Below are 15,805 nucleotides of genomic sequence, written 5' to 3' on the forward strand. Positions count from 1 at the left end.
TGTGAATGTGTGTATTCATCATTCCTGTGAATGTAAGTATCTGTGCGCTTGTGTGTGTCCATATGTGTACCTACAGGGACAGGTGTTTGCCTGTATACACATATACTTATGTGTGTGCTTGCGTATGCCTGTTTGATTCTGTGTGTGTCGTGTGTGTGTATGTGTGTATGTGTGTGTGTGTGAATTCCTCCAAATACCCTTGAACAAAGACCCTAAATTAAAGTCTTGCTGAGGCTACAAAATATATTGCTTAATAATCTTTGTGGGCTTAATTTAAGTCTCTCCCATGAGGAGATCTCATTTTATGAAATGTTCAAGGATTTCACAGTTTGAACCTGTTCTCTGACCATGCCTGTCCCACCCACAGTGCCTCTCTCTCGGGTCTGCCCTAGTCTTAGCCCTGGCTCCAGCCCTCCCCCTTTTCTTACAGCCTCAGCTGAATACAAGGACCCCTCACCCTCTTCTTCCTCCCCCGTGCATCCACATTAGACTATTTTTGTTGACTCTTCAGCATTAACTTATTGTTTTAATTACATATTTTCTTAGTAGATTCTATGTAGAAAGTTACAGTGCATGTTCTTTAGGAGGAAATGTGTTGGCTGTAGTGCAATCTACTGAGAATCAAGAGCTCCCAGGGGCCCCTGTAAGTATTAAGCAGATGCTAAAAGCATGGGGGAGGAGGAGGCTTGAGTTTCACAGCCACAGGTGAAGGTAGGTACATAGCTCATCACAGACCCACCCACAAAAGGACCTGAACTTCCGGGTCAATGCTGGAGGACTGTGCCCAGAATGGCTGGGAACATGTGCTCAACGGTATGTGATTTCCAGTCTCTATACACCTCCACGGATATGAATATGCGTGCATGTGTGTGTGTGTATGGGTGTGTGTGAGTGTGATGGGTAAATCCCATGATGAGTTTTGAAACACACCCAGAGGCTAGCTGTTGACTTCGGCCAGCATGGATTAGCTGTGGAGCAAACTCAGCTTACAGAATCTGAAATAGTGAGTCCTGTGTAGTAAGATGTTCAAAAGAGCACCTTCAAGGACCCAGATCATTCCAGTTCTAATGGGGGATCCACTATTTATCTGTAAAGGTTTCACTCTCCATCCATCTGCTGGGACAGGGTGAAGGGTGTTTGGGATGCTGTACAGGATAGACTAGACATTTCAAAAAGAAGGGGTAGGGTAGGAATGAAGGGTGGGAGGTGTAGCTGCAGCCCTATGTCCATTCTGCAAGCTCTTCCTGGACAGTGTTAATTCTGGCTGAATAAATGTGTAACAATATTGAAAATATATCAAAGGTGGTTCAAGGATTGAAATACATTTAGTTTTCACAATAACATCATCAGGTTGCCATTAGTATGAACTCATTTGTAGTTGAAGAACCTGAGATATTGTTCTAATCTACACAGTCCCAAGGAAAGCTTAAGCCAAAGCAGCATGAACCAGAGCAAAGAATGGAGCTCCCCCAGGGGCGGGGAATCGCCCTTGCAGGATCTTGGCCCACAGTGAGCAACACAGAGGCCAAGTCTGGGGTCCAGTGGGGAGTGAGGCCCTCAAGATTGATCCCCCACTGGTGTGTGCCCGGAGCTCTAGTCTAGGGAATAGGCATTGGGGAAAGTGCTACCCAAGCCAGACAGAGGGCAGCCTCAGCGTTATGGAAGCTAAGCTCCATCAAAGAGTTACTCCAGCTACTCACTGGGCATGTGGCAAGGTACCGGACCCGCAGGTGAGACGGCTGGTATTAAGGCCTAAGGCAATAGGATGGGGTTCAGGATAGGTATTAAATCCAAGAGAAAATGGGATTGCTAAGGTGAAAGCCAATGTTCTTATGATCTATTGCTGTGTAGCAATCACTCCAATACTTAGTGGCTTGAAACAACAACAATCATTGATTTTATTCGTGAATCTGCAACTGGGATGGGGTTTGACAGGGATGGCTCATCTCTACTCCTTGTGGTATCAGATGGGACCAGTTGACCGGAGCTGGAGAGTCCACTTTCAAGGTGGCCCACTGGCATGGCCGGGAAGTTAGTGCTGGCTGCTGCTTTGTGCTTATTGCAGTCCTGGGGTAGGAGAAGGGGTGTGCTCAGTTCTTTTCCACATGTTGCCTCTCAACAGGGCTTCCTTGAGCTTGGTGGCTGGTTCCAAGAGCAAGTATCCCAAGAGGATACTGCCTACAAAAGCTGTATCGTCTTTCATGACCTAGCCTCAGAAATCACATTGTCTCACTTCTGCCACAGGACAAGCCTTCTTAGACTTCAGGGGATTTAAGGGGCAGAAACATGGACCACCACACCCCCACCCAGCAGACACACACACACACCTCTCAATGAGACGAAGATCAAAGTCACATTAAAAGAAGAGCATTTGGGATGGAGATATTGTTGGAACCATCTTTAAAAACTAGAATCTGCCACACAAAAAGGCAGAAGATGACTCATATTAACTCCATCCCTTTTCCAACAAGTAGTTTTTGAGGACATACCCCATGCTAAGTGAGTCAATGGAGACAGTCTCTGCCTTCAAGGAGCTCACAGTCTGATAGTGGAGTCAGGTACGAAATGAACGGGTTATAGTAACTATGAGATGATGTGATGCCGGGGATGAGAACAGGAAGATGACATCAGGACTGGAGCAGGACCACAGACCCAACCTGGGGGAGGAAGAGGGTCAGGAGACTTTTCCAGAGAAAGTAACATCTACCTCAAGTCCTGAAAGATGAGGGCAGCTGGGAAAGGAAGAAAAGGTGTCAGTGGAGAGGAAACATCACATACAGAGATTTGAGAGAGGGAAACATGTTACTCAGCTTTTTTGCAATAACGAACATCCCCCAAATCTCAGAGGTTGACAACCACATAAGTTATTTCTCACTCAGATTAAGGCTGGGCTCTGCTCCACCTGCTTTTTCATCCCGTGAAGTAGGCTGGAGCAGCACCTTTCTAGGGTATGAGGGCAAAAGAAGAAAGAGTCCCCATGGCAACTTGCAATGGCTCTAGAAGCATCTGCTCATCCACTCACATTTCATTGGTCCAAGCCTGTCACATGGCCGAGCCCAGGATGGACAAGGCATAAGGCAGTGGGGATGGGTATCTACCACAGGAGGGGAAGAGTCTGTGGAAGTCACTCCGGATGGCTGAATTCTGGAGTAAGAAGTGGGCAGCATAGAGAAATAAGCGAGATATATGTGCAAAGTCCAATGACGAAGGGCTCATAAGTCATGCTAAGGAGTCTAAATTTCATCCTGAGGTTAACAGATTCCGTAAGAAGGATTTAAACACGGAGAGGGACAAGACTATCTGTGCTCTAACTTGGTAGTGCTGGCTGATATGTGATGGGTAGATTGGCAAAGGTACCACAATGCAGAGTGGGGAGAAGGGGGAAGCAAAGGAACTAATTTGTTTAATGCCTCTTATGTACCAGGCACAAGACTTGGGCATTCCACCATCCAAGAGTATGGAATAGTCCATAGAACAGTACCTTCCAATCACCTCATTCTCCCTTGGCTGGTCTCACTGTCCCTGCAGGTTGGGCAGGGCACCATATAGACCCTCCCAACCCCCCATCCAACATCACCGAATGGGGTGGAAATCACCTGACCCAGGATAAGCCTATAAGGTTCTCTCTCAAGAATTTGGAAGAGGGGCAGAGATTTTAGAGTACCTCCTGAGTGCCTGGAGCAGGTGGACACACTAAAGGCTAAGAAAGTATTAAAAGGAGTAGAAACAGGGAAAGCTGCTCTTCTGAGAGAGAACAAAGATTCACAGAGGGGCGCAGAGAAAGGAGACTGTTCTGCCACCCAGAGGGAGGAAAAGTGGCTGCCTTGATATCTTTTCCAGTTTCTGGTTCCACCCCTGTTAAGGACAACAGTGGTCCCTGCCCTTGAATCCATGTGCTAGCCCTGAACCCTTATAATAAATTCATTCTTTTGTTTCTCCTGTTAGTCTGAGTGGATTTCTGAGCTTGTACCTCAAAGTACCTGGCCTAAGGCACTTTAATTCTCTGAGCTCCTCAAGGTCATCCCAGGCATGATGGGGCCATGGGTACATCCAGACTTCACCAGCATGGGTCTGAGGCTCCTTCTGTACAGACTGCCCTGGTCACAGTGGACTCCTGCCTTGCAGGGGCTGACAGGGAGTGAAGACCACAGAGCGCAGGGCTTGGTGGCTGAAACCTGAGGAATGTAGGAGGGCAGAGATGGCTTTTCCTCAAGCCTAGACCCATCTTCCTGATACATGCAGGGGACCCTAACCACCGGGAGCTGGCAGTGCCCAAGGAACCTGAGGTCAGAGAGGAGAAAGGCTTGAGGGTGAGAGGAGATTTTGATGGAAAAGCTCTCAGTGAAGTGGGTCAGATCATAGACCCGGTATTAAAGAACTCTGCTCTGCCATAGTTCCTGGACTGGTAGTCAGCCTCCCTGAGCCCCAGTGGCACCACCTGCCCAGATCACGGACGTGTTTTGGGATCGTGTGAGATAGTATGATGCCAGCCCATAGGCCTTCAGTCAGGTCTTCGTGCTACTACCTCTGCGATTACAAAGGAACTAAAGGCAGCAAGGCTCATGGTTTAAAGTATGGGTTTTGGCGTTAAGAACTGAAATTTCAGAGGCTCCTCACCAGCTGTATGACCTTGGTCAATTTGCTTATCCTCTGACCCTAGCTCCTCCACTGTAAATGCTAATAATCCCCACTTTATAGGACTATGGTGCCCACTACACACTCGTATACCACTTTGCATATGGAAGACACTCTGTGAGTGGAAGAAATGTGAACAGATGCTCCTGGCTCCATCTCAAGGCGCAGGGGGCTGACAAGAAAGGGGTTAGGGGGGAAAGGGGAGTTGTTTTATTTACTCCAGGTGACAACACACACAATCCACACCCGCCTATGGAGTTTTCAGTGTGAGTTTTGTTTTGTCCTCAACCCTGAGAGCAAACACAACTGAAGGAGAAACCTTAGTCTCAACCCCAAGGAGCATGCAATGTCATGCACGCATGCAGCTGTCTTTTGCTTTGAGAATTGTCCTAATGAGATCAAAATCCTGGAAACAACATAAGATAACGCAAAACAGGACGGCAGCTAAAATTCTCCTGTTCTCTCCAAGCAGGGACTCAGCTTTTTCACACCCTCAGCTCACTTCCTCTTCCCCAGCCCCTGGGAGCAAAGGTGTTTGTTACGCCTACTTTTTATTCTCCCTAGACTGGGAAACTGACTCCATAAGATTAAGTAGCTTGGCCTTGGTCACACTGTTACTAAGTGGCAGAGGCAGGATTTAGCACAAAAGCCCACACACTCTCCAAGACTGTTCTTGGTGGTGAACTGCAGAGGCCAAGGGAGACTCACATGTACAGGTTCCTGTCTTTCAAACTCCTCTAGAACCTCCAGTCACACACCTAAGCATCTCCCACAGGGCCTAGCCCAGGTCTGGGAAACGATGGGGGCTTGATAATATTTGTTATCTGGAAGTTAAATGTGCCTTTAGACATTTCAGTCAGGTGCTTTCTGAATAACATGTATCGTATGCAATTGTGTGGACACGCTATCCCATCACATTCTGAAGACAGCAACAGCCTCAATTATTGAGCACCTATTGGCAGCCAGATGTTTCACAACCTTTATCTCTAATCCCCAGTGCAACTGTATTCAATAAGTAATTGTCGAATGCTTATTGTGTGCCAAGTGCTGGGTTATTATCCTCATTTTACAGATGAGTAAAATAAGGCTCCAAGATTGAGTGACTTACTCAAGTGGTGGGTTGGGACCAAGGACCCAGGCGGGTCTGCTGCCAAAGTCTACATCTTCTGCTCTGCCCAGTCTACCTTCCCCTCATATGAGCATTCATTAACAGTGCAACTATATTAGAATGGTTGGAACAAAGATGGTAATGCCAGAGAACCAACCACACTTTCATCACAAACCAGAATACCATAGTGCTACCAGGAGACATCTATTTGAGGTTGACATTGACCTGGTCCCTCTGCAGCCGCCTCATGCAGTTTTCCCTGAGCTCTGTGCCTTCACCGGCAGGGCCGTATCTTGTTTCTACCTACTTTATTAAAGCATTCTCAGAGCACTGTACATAAATTAATTAGCAAACATTCTTCTATAAGAAACAGCCCCTGGATTTTAGCCTTAATTCACAGAGACAACAAAATAAAGTATCAGATTTCCAAGTTCAGAACAATGTTGGCTTTTTCCAGATTCCATTTTAAGATGCAGAACTGGGTGGAAACCCCTGGGTGGTTGCCTTCAATGGCCCAGTGGGAGTGCCCTCCTGCCCAGGTGCTGCCCAGATCAGGAGAGCCAAGAGCAGTCGCCAGCCAGGGGGAGGGGGTATCACTGATGAGTGGGACTGATGCATTGTAATTAATGGTAATAAAAATAGATACTGCTGAAGAGAGAAATGCCAAGCCAGGAATCCCTACTCCCAGATAGAATTTCTCACAGGTAATGGAAAGAAGAAGAAAAAAAAAGGCACTTCTTACAGGAAACCTGATCTACCTGTTGCCTACAGAGGATTTTTGTAAAGTAACTAAGGACATGCAACTAAAGACAGCAGCCCCACAAAAATCAGAATAACTCTACTTGGAAAACTTCTCTTTCCTGCAGCCCAAGGGAACCGGGTAATGCTATAGGCATTAGACCTGTAATTTCTAAGAGCCACGCGTTCCTGCCTGTAACTTCTACGTAGCTGTATAGAAACTCCAGCACCCAGTACTTCTGGCTGGAGAAAGCCCGCACAGCTCTCTGAGACTTCCTGTGCAAGGAAAGGAGGGCAAGAAGGGGGCTGGCTGGGAGCGAAGCCCAGGAGGAAAGAGGAGGAAGAGGGCCACCCTCCTATTGGCCTGGTACTTCCCAGTTGTTGCTGTCGGTCAAATCCCATTGGTCATTCAGGCATCCATTCAAACATTTCCTGGCGGCCCACTGTGTGCCAGGCAGATCGAGAGTCTCCAGGAGGGACATGCGATGGTGAAAGGCTGATGACTGTCCCCCAAAGATCGTGGGATCAGACCCTGGCAACCTAGTATGCCTCAGGGCGGGTGTGTGTCTCCGAGAGCGCGCGCCGCACCGACGCGCCCCACTTCTCGTGCCCTCTGTGCTAGCGCGACCGGCCGGTTAGTGCTCGGGGGTGGTGAGCAGGGGGGAAACAGCGGGCCCTCCCCGCGCGCTCTCGCTGCTCCGCTGGAGACCTGCGGGAAACAACGCACCAACCCTCCGACCCGGACTCTGGAGCCTGCCGCGTGGGGGCGCTCGCGGGCAGACCCGGTCGAAGGCACGGCCGAGGCGCACAGGTCCTCTGCTGCCTTGCGGAAAAAACCCGGAGACGGACTTCGGCGGCTTCCTGACCTCAAAACCGAGAGTCTGGCCCCTCACCCCGATGCCCGACCCCTTGAGCTCGCGCCCCGCAACCCCCGACCCCTTTCCAGGGGAAGGAGCCCGTTGTTCCCTGCCTGCCTGGCACGGCACGGGTAGGAAAGGCTCCAGGACCGAGCCGTGACCGCGGGCGGGGACGGAAGGCTGCAAGCCGGGCCGGGCGTCGTAGGCAGGCGGGCAGCGCCTGCGGCCTGGGTAACCTGTCTCAAGTCCCGCTGGGTCCTGGCGCCGCCCCGGGCTGATACCCCGGTTTGCCGGCCTCCAGTTGGGCCCTAAGCTCTAATTCTCGCTCTTTTCGTTTGAACAAGATCCTCGGTGAGCCCGCTGCCTCCAAACCGTTTGCTTGCGAGGGCCCTCCAGGCGGACGCGTGGGTCGGGGGCAAAAGGCCCTCAGGGCGGCGGCGCAGCGGCGACTCCTGCGGGACCCTGCTGCTCCGGCCCTTAGGGGCCGGCGACCGTGCCAGCCACGTGCGGCACAAGCGACTCCCCGTTTCGCACCGTTTCACCAGGGCGGCCACTCGGAGTCCAGTGCCCTGCATCCCCGCCCGGGTTCGGGGCGCTGCGGGGACCGTCTTCAGAAACGGAGAATTCAGGAGAGCGGAATTCTCGCGCCCTGACCTGCCCCAAACGTTGGCCAACAGAAAATCGTGGGGTGTAGGGGGTTGCAAATACCCTCTCTGCGTCCTCCCGGCCGCGGCTGAATCGCGGGTGCCGTGGGGCGGGGTGTAGCGGGGAGCGGCCGGGTGGCGGGGAGGAGGCGGGAGCCCGCTTTCAACGAAACGCGCGCGAGGCCCAAGCAGGAGGCCGGGTCGGGGCGAGTGTGCGGCGCAACAGGACTCTGCGGGCCGCGGCTGGCTCACCCTGGGCTCTGGGTGGATGTCCCAACTTCCCCACCCAGGACGCCCCAGAACCCCGAGCTCGGGATGCAGAGTGGCGGGGAGGGCCTCTGGCGGGCGGTGCCAGGGGCCGAAGTCTGCCCAGGGGATTTCTGCCGCCTTTATAGGCTGGAAAAAAACTTTTTAAAAAAATTTTTTAAAGGGAAAAGAAAAATGCTCTGAGCAGGAGCCCCCTTCTCTGCTGGCTTTGGAAATAGTCGGCATCCAGCTCCTTCCCTGTAGCACCCTTTTCTTTCTGAGATGGTCTCAACCCAGTCAGGGAAGCCCTTTGGAGGTTGGTTGGGCTTTCTCCAAAAGTCCCGGGACTGGGCCATGTGCCAACCCTGGGATGGGCAGTGGGGAGCCCTGAGCCTTGCTCTGGGAAGCTCCCTGCCCAGCCCCAGACACAAAGGCCCCAGACTGTCCCTGAACAAGAGTCAGGGGGAAAGGCATTCGGTCAGTGTGGGCTCATCAGAACACACCCATCCATCCCTAGTGCTGCCTTCCAGAAAGTCTATCTCAGCCCACCTTGGAGGTGAAAGGAGACATTTCAGTAAGGCCCAAATTTCCACAGGTCTACAAAAGTTTCCTCCTCCCCGCCATGGAGGTTCTCCTGTTTGTGCAGGCCTCTCACGGATGTCTCAGGAAAGGAACAGATGTCAGAGTCCATAGATTCCATAGATTGGGGTAGGGTAGACCCAAGGTGTCTGGCACCTTCCGGCCCCTCCAGCAGCTGCTCTGAGCACTGGAACCTGGGGCTGAGATCGCCTTGGGGTCAGGCTGGAATCTATCAAATCCTCGGGGACCCAAAGTACCCAGAGTACCCCAGGTTCTCTGTCCTGTGGCAAAGGCTGTCAAAAAGGGGACTAGGCAGGGAGGGGGCTGCAGAGTGTAAAAAGACCCTAGCTGAGCTGTAGCTTTTGTTAGGGCAGGCGCTCAGCTGCCTCTGTGGGCATGAGGTTCTAGCCCAGACCTGCTAGAACTGGTTTCCTACAAATATGGGGGAAGGGGAGATCTAATGGCATATGGACACACACCCATGTATTGAGTAATCGTGTTATAGGTTTTCTGTGCTTGCTCTGTAATGACTTTTCATATGGCGCACACTTTATTTTCCAAGATGGCAGGCGCCACGTGCGTTCTCTTGGCAGGTCCAACTCCTGGGCTCAGCGCCCAGAGGCCACAAAGAGGGCAACACTAGAAGGGACGATGAGTCTGAAGCTCCAGAAAATCTGCCTTAGCCGAGCACAGGCAGGACTCGTTCCTGAGGGAAGTTCAATCTGGAAGCTCCAAGGGTTCAGGGAGGGGCATATTCCCCACAGGAGCTGCGGCTGAGGTTGCAAAGTTTACCCACTTTTTCAAGGTTAGTATTCTTAGACCCACCCCAGCCTAGACCCAACAGGGATCTGAAAGATCATGCAGGCCTCACCTAATAGGAGAGAGAATGAGCTGCAGCAGAGCATAAACTGACCCAAAGTCTCACCAGGAAGTTACTGCCCAGTCCCACTCCCCTGAAACAGACCAGGGTGCTGCCCCACAGCAATGGCCTTATCTTGCCAACATGGAAGATGGCTGTGGCCAGAGCTGGGACCTGTCTGCCAACCGTTAGCCATGTGGCTGAGGAAGAGGTTTTGGAACGAATAGGTTCCCTTTCTTGGGAACAGCAAGGTGGGCTCTGAACCTCAGTGCAGCAGAGGGTAATTATTTCCTCATGTCCTCCAGGGTCCTCTAAGCCTGACTCTGGGGCTACCACACAGGACACTGGATAAAGTGGCCTGGACACAAAAGAGCTCCTCCCAGCAGACAGATGCAGGCTGAGCATGCCGCCTGATTTTATGCAGGGAGTTGGCTTGGCTTGGAACATACTTCGATAGCCCTGTAGTCTCAATACATGTGGACAGTCCCCCAGAGGCAGAAGTTTTAGGGAGAGTCCCAGGGTTCCACTCTTTCATGCCTGCAACTTCCCCAGAGGACTTCTAGAACACTAATGCAGGGGGAGGGGATACTTTGAGAAATGTTGCTAAGGATTAGAGGAACAAATAGGGGCCTTGCTCATCAACACAAAGCAAAATCAAAACCTGATCTCAGGGCTCTGGACTCCCATTCCAGTGCTCCTAGCACAAACTTCCGAGTAAATTTAAAGGGCTAGGAATGAAGAAGTGTGGCCTAGACACAGGCTGCACAGTTCTAAGCTGAAGACAGAGCGGGGTCTCTGTTTTGGCTTGGATTCTGGCACTGAGAGCCAACGAGGCTCCAGCCTGCAACAGCTCAGAACGAAGATGGGAAACGGAGGTGGAAGGACCAGTCCTGGAAGGAGCTAACCCCAGGGCTTTTCAAAAACGTAGAAACAGCCGCAACATCCCTCACCCCTTCCACTCCAGCTCTCCTCTCCCACCTACTCGCCTCCTCTTCTCCTAGAGAACCAGCAACACGTGTTTACACACAAGCCCTGACAAAGAAGCGAAAAACTCTTTTTTAAGCCCCTCAGTCCGAAGCTCAGCGATCTGGTTCTCCTGCTGGAACTGGAGCCGAGTCCGAGCTGAGAGGCCAGAGGATGAAGGAGGAGGTGGTCTCACTTCCAACTCTGTCTTCCCTGACCACCCACGGGGGAAACACCACGACCATCCTAGGTTCCCTGTCCTCGCCTCCCCGTGGGCAGACCACCGGCACTGCCCACCGGAGTCAACTTCCATGGAGGCCACACGGAAACGCCGTGAGATTCTCTGGCCTTGGGACCCGTGGGGTTAAGTCTGAGTCCCCGCCCAGCGAGGAGCAGAGAGCGCTGAGCCGGGATGTACCGGCCGCGGGGCAGCCGGCCCGCTTAGGAGAAGGAGGAAAGGCGGGATCCTCCAAGAAGTAGATTTTCAGGCGTTCGCCTTCGGCCACTGCCAAATTTTCCCCACTTCTCTCTTGCTCCCTCCCCCTTTCCCTCGCGGTCCGCTTGGATCCCGAGTTCCTAGGATGGGGGTGGGGCACTGTCAGCGGGAAAAGCCAAATCTTTGAGGGGCGTCCGAGCGCGTCCAAACTCTCCCATCCCACTCGTCGGCTCCTGGGCAGAATCTACCCGGCAAACCGCAGCCCCGGGAGCGGCGTCGTGACCTGAGGGACATCCGGCGGGGCCTTGCGAAAAGCTGCCTAAAGTTTCTTCCCCCTTGAGGCTCCCTCCACCCGTCTCCCTCCCCTTCTTCCCGGCACCCCCTTAAACAGTCCTCCGCCCTCTCTTCTCCCCTCTTCCCTCCCCACCTCGGTCCTCCCCTTTTCTTCTCCGCGCGTCTCCACTCCGCCCCCCCCCACCCCCCCTTCCCGTGTCCGTCTCCTCCCGTGCTCTTTGGGCGTCCGCCCCGTCAATCACCTCCGCCTCCTGCCCCTGCCCGGCCTTCTCCGCCTCCCAGGCTCTTGGAGCGCCTCCGGCTCCTGTCTCGGGCCGCCCTCCGCTTTGCACGGAGCCCGGCGATCTGTCAGCGGAGCCGGCCGGGGGGAGACGCCCGGCCCGCCGGGGCTCGGGTTACCAGTGACTGACAGCGTCTCCATGGCAAATAATTTGACTCTGACTATTGTCTGGCGCGGGCAGGCCCCGGGTCAGATAACCAGACCAATCAGGGCGCGGGCCGCCGCGCCTCATGCCCGCTTAGAATAATATTATTAAAAAAGCAGTGAGCGAGCTAGACGGGAGGGAGAGCAAGCGAGAAGCAAGCGAGCAAGCGGCGGGCGGGCAGCAGGGCGCGGAGCATGCGGAGCGGCGCCCCGGGCGACCCCCGGGCTTGCACGAGGGCGCAGGCGAGGCGCGCGGGCAGCGGGGGCGCGGAGCGGCGCGGGACCCGCGGCGGGCTCGGCGAGGTATTGCTGTGACTCGGGGTTCGCCGGGAGCCAGCGCCAGGCCAGGGGCCCCCCCGCCCGCTTCTCGGCCCGGACGGCCCGGCGGGGAGGCGTCCATGCCGGACCGCGCAGCGCGGTGAGGGCGCGCGCGGGCGGGCGGGGGCTCAGCTGGCACCATGTCCATGCTGCCTACCTTCGGCTTCACGCAGGAGCAAGTGGCTTGCGTGTGCGAGGTGCTGCAGCAGGGCGGCAACATCGAGCGGCTGGGCCGCTTCCTGTGGTCGCTGCCCGCCTGCGAGCACCTCCACAAGAATGAAAGCGTGCTCAAAGCCAAGGCGGTGGTGGCTTTCCACCGCGGCAACTTCCGCGAGCTCTACAAGATCCTGGAGAGCCATCAGTTCTCGCCGCACAACCACGCCAAACTGCAGCAGCTGTGGCTCAAAGCGCACTACATCGAGGCGGAGAAGCTGCGCGGCCGGCCCCTGGGCGCGGTGGGCAAGTACCGCGTGCGCCGCAAGTTTCCGCTGCCGCGCTCCATCTGGGACGGCGAGGAGACCAGCTACTGCTTCAAGGAAAAAAGCCGCAGCGTGCTGCGCGAGTGGTATGCGCACAACCCCTACCCCTCACCCCGCGAGAAGCGCGAGCTGGCGGAGGCCACGGGCCTCACCACCACGCAGGTCAGCAACTGGTTCAAGAATCGGCGGCAGCGCGACCGGGCAGCCGAGGCCAAGGAAAGGTACGAGTAAGTAGAGCTTCGGCGCCAGTTCCCCTGGGCTCGAGGGAGGGGTGCCCAGGGTGTCCCCTCACCCCCGGGAGAGGCCTGAGCTCGGCCCCTAGTCCTAGCCAGGACCCTGCTGCTGCCAGATCTGACCCAGACGGTGCTTGCGGGACACTGGGAGATAAGAAATTTGTCTGAAGCGGGCAAAGCAATAGAGAAGTTGTCCACTAACTCCCTGGTCGCTTGTGAGCAAAAGTGGAGAAGCAGCAAGCTTTGGGGAAATGGCAAGACAGTGGGTCTGGACCCCAGGCCAGGGAGACCCAACAGGTAGGACCTGATAGTCCTCCCAGCAAGGTAGGCTTTTGGAGAGAACTATAGGGGTTGTGGGTTTTTGACTGCCTGTGAGAATTCACCAGTACTTCCCAGAACTTCCCGTCTGCCTCACTCAGCTCCAGGCCATAGTGTGATTAGGGGTCAGGACTGGAATTGGAACTTTTTCAATAGGACCCGTATGTGGAGGGGCCTGGGCAAGAATTTTCCTTGTCTGGATATGGGAGTTGACAAGGAAAGTCTTTTATCCCGCATAGAAAGGACCAAGAGGCAAACGGCTTGGGGAGGAAGTGTCAGCTCGGGGAGAGAAGAGAAACACATGTCCTTTTTTCTGCCTTTTTGGACCCATCAGCCCTTCCCTGGCCCACCAAGCCATTAGCCCCTCTCTCCTCAGGCTCTACCTTCTTTGGCAGGTAGGTCTGCAGGTCTGGGGTGAGCCGAGAGAAGCTAAAAGGGCTGAGAGTTGCTTGTCCTTGGGGAACCCAGGACTTCCTGAACTAGCCTTGCAGTTAACTGTTAGGCCCTTGTGGCTGCCAGCTCTGTGGCCCCCTCAGAACCCCAAATCTAGAGGGGAAATGGGAAAGAAACTGATTATGGGAACAGAATCCAGCCTGAGTGTAACAGCAAAACAAGACACCTGGGGTGTGTGGTATGGGGTGTGTGCAGCCCACAGTGAATTGTCAGGCTCAGAGTGGGGGGTGCTGAGCAGTGGAATCAGGAAAGGGGGTAGGGGGGAGCTTCAAACTGACCTTGGTCTTGAAGACCATGAATTTGGGGTATCCACAGTTGTAAAATCTCATCTGCCAGCCCTGTAGGAAGTTCCCTTCCAGGAAGACAGAAAGAAAAGGCCCTAGGAAGCCAGTAAAGAGAGAATCTACTCAAGAATTCAAATCTCCAAATCTGGGCCAGGGCTGTCACTCAAAGGCAGGGTAGGAGGTGGGTTCTCCCTGCTGAGGTCCCCCTCTGCCCAGTCTGACATGTATCTAGAATCCTAAAGAACTTTGCTCTCAGGCCAGGCCTCAAGTGAGAGCTGAGGAGTCCCTCAGTTTCTGGTATGTGAGAAAGTCCAGGCCAGGATTGGCGATTCCCTTGGTTCTTCCTTCTCCCTTCTCCAAGAAGCTGCCCTATAGGCCCCCAGCTTCCAGCCCCCAGTTGCAGTTTCTACTGTGCTGCCAGGGAAAGGAAGTCCTGCATCTTTAGGGCCAGCAGGGAAAACTCCAACAAGGCCTGGAAGTTTGGAACTAAAGGGAAAGGACCCTTAGCTCCAGGAAACTTTCCCCAGACAGGGATTTCCTCAAGCAGAGGAAAGTAAAGGGAAATGAAATCCTGTGAGCTCCTCCACTTCAAGTGGGACCTCGAGCCTAGAATCTAGGGTCCCTGACTCTCCTGGCCCTACTTCTTCGCAGCACACCCTGGTTTGAGGAGCCAAGAGTGACTTGAAAATCAGGTCATCTTCTCTTCCTCCCTGTTCCTCTCCCCCACAACTCCACTGAGCCCTGTGCCCCTGCCCCTTTACTTTGGAAAAGAAGGTTAGCCACTTGGGGTGGGGAGCAGAACCCTCGGAGAGCAGGAAAGATACTCGTGAGATTAAGAGCAGAGCAAGTGGGGAGATAGAAACAACATAGGCAGAAGGATGCGTGAGAGAAATCGGGTCTGGAGAGACAGAGAACCGAAAGCACCAGAGCCCAGGTCTGGCCGAGAAAATGATAGAAACCGAAAACACCCGCAGGCTGCGCGCGGCAGCTCTGGCTCCAGGCGACGTGGCGCCCAGCGGCCTCAGTTTCCCGGCTGACCTGGCTGCTTTGCTCCTGAACTTGCAGGGAGAATAGCGAGAACTCCAACTCCAACAGCCACAATCCGCTGGCTGCATCGCTGAACGGCAGCGGCAAGTCGGTGCTAGGCAGCTCGGAGGACGAGAAGACGCCGTCGGGGACGCCAGACCACTCGTCGTCCAGCCCCGCGCTGCTGCTCAGCCCTCCGCCGCCACCCGGGCTGCCGTCCCTGCACAGCCTGGGCCACCCTCCGGGCCCCAGCGCCGTGCCCGTGCCCGTGCCGGGCGGAGGCGGCGTGGACCCACTGCAGCACCACCACGGCCTGCAGGACTCCATCCTCAACCCCATGTCGGCCAACCTCGTGGACCTGGGCTCCTAGAGCCCCGCCTGCTTCGACGTGCTCGCCTTGTGGGCTTGGCGCTTGGGGACCCGAGAGAGAGGCCGTGTCCGGAGGGCGCCCCGCGCCGGCGGCCCCACCAGGTACTGAAAAAGCCGCGCGCTAAGCGGGCGGAACAGCCGGCCCGGGCAGGGCAGATGGCTCTCTGGTTTGGTCTTTGTTCGGGATTTATTTTCAACAACTTGCTTTGGAGATCCTTTGGAGGCCCGGGCCAGGGTCTTGAACCAGGGAAGGGAATAAATTATACACCATCCTCCTACTCTCTCTCCCAGCCTTCTCTTCTGTCTTCTCTCTCTTCCCTTGCCTTCCTGGCTCTCTCTTCCTCTTCTCTCTTCTCCTTTCCCCCTTTTCACTGTCTGTTTCCCTCTATGCTTCTGGCTTGCCACATCTCGGTAGGCTTCTATTACTCTTAGTTTTTCTGTTTCTCCTCCCCGCCAGCCTCCTGCACCTTTCTGCCTGTACCCCTCCGTCTTCCTCCTCGGTCCTGGCCGTCTATTTGCCCTCCCCCACTCCTCCTCGCTGT

General features: G+C 54.4%; 1 protein-coding gene across 1 annotated transcript; it reads left to right on the plus strand.

Moving 5' to 3' along the window:
* Nucleotides 1–11,948: 11,948 nt before the first annotated feature.
* Nucleotides 11,949–15,264, plus strand: SIX2 (SIX homeobox 2). Its single transcript, XM_031672619.2, has 2 exons — nucleotides 11,949–12,801; nucleotides 14,934–15,264. Exons 1-2 carry the CDS (start codon nucleotides 12,242–12,244, stop codon nucleotides 15,262–15,264), a joined length of 891 nt encoding a protein of 296 aa, XP_031528479.1. The 5' UTR covers nucleotides 11,949–12,241.
* Nucleotides 15,265–15,805: the final 541 nt, after the last annotated feature.

The sequence above is a fragment of the Vicugna pacos genome, chromosome 15, assembly GCF_048564905.1.
Source record: "Vicugna pacos chromosome 15, VicPac4, whole genome shotgun sequence".
Classification (NCBI taxonomy): domain Eukaryota; kingdom Metazoa; phylum Chordata; class Mammalia; order Artiodactyla; family Camelidae; genus Vicugna; species Vicugna pacos.

What these genes read in the sequence shown, in the direction of transcription:
- SIX2 (XM_031672619.2), top strand. Translation starts at nt 12,242, where the DNA reads ATGTCCATGCTGCCTACCTTCGGCTTCACGCAGGAGCAAGTGGCTTGC. An exon ending in GCAGCCGAGGCCAAGGAAAG is followed by an intron (nt 12,802 to 14,933) that starts GTACGAGTAAGT and finishes CTGAACTTGCAG; the next exon opens with GGAGAATAGCGAGAACTCCA.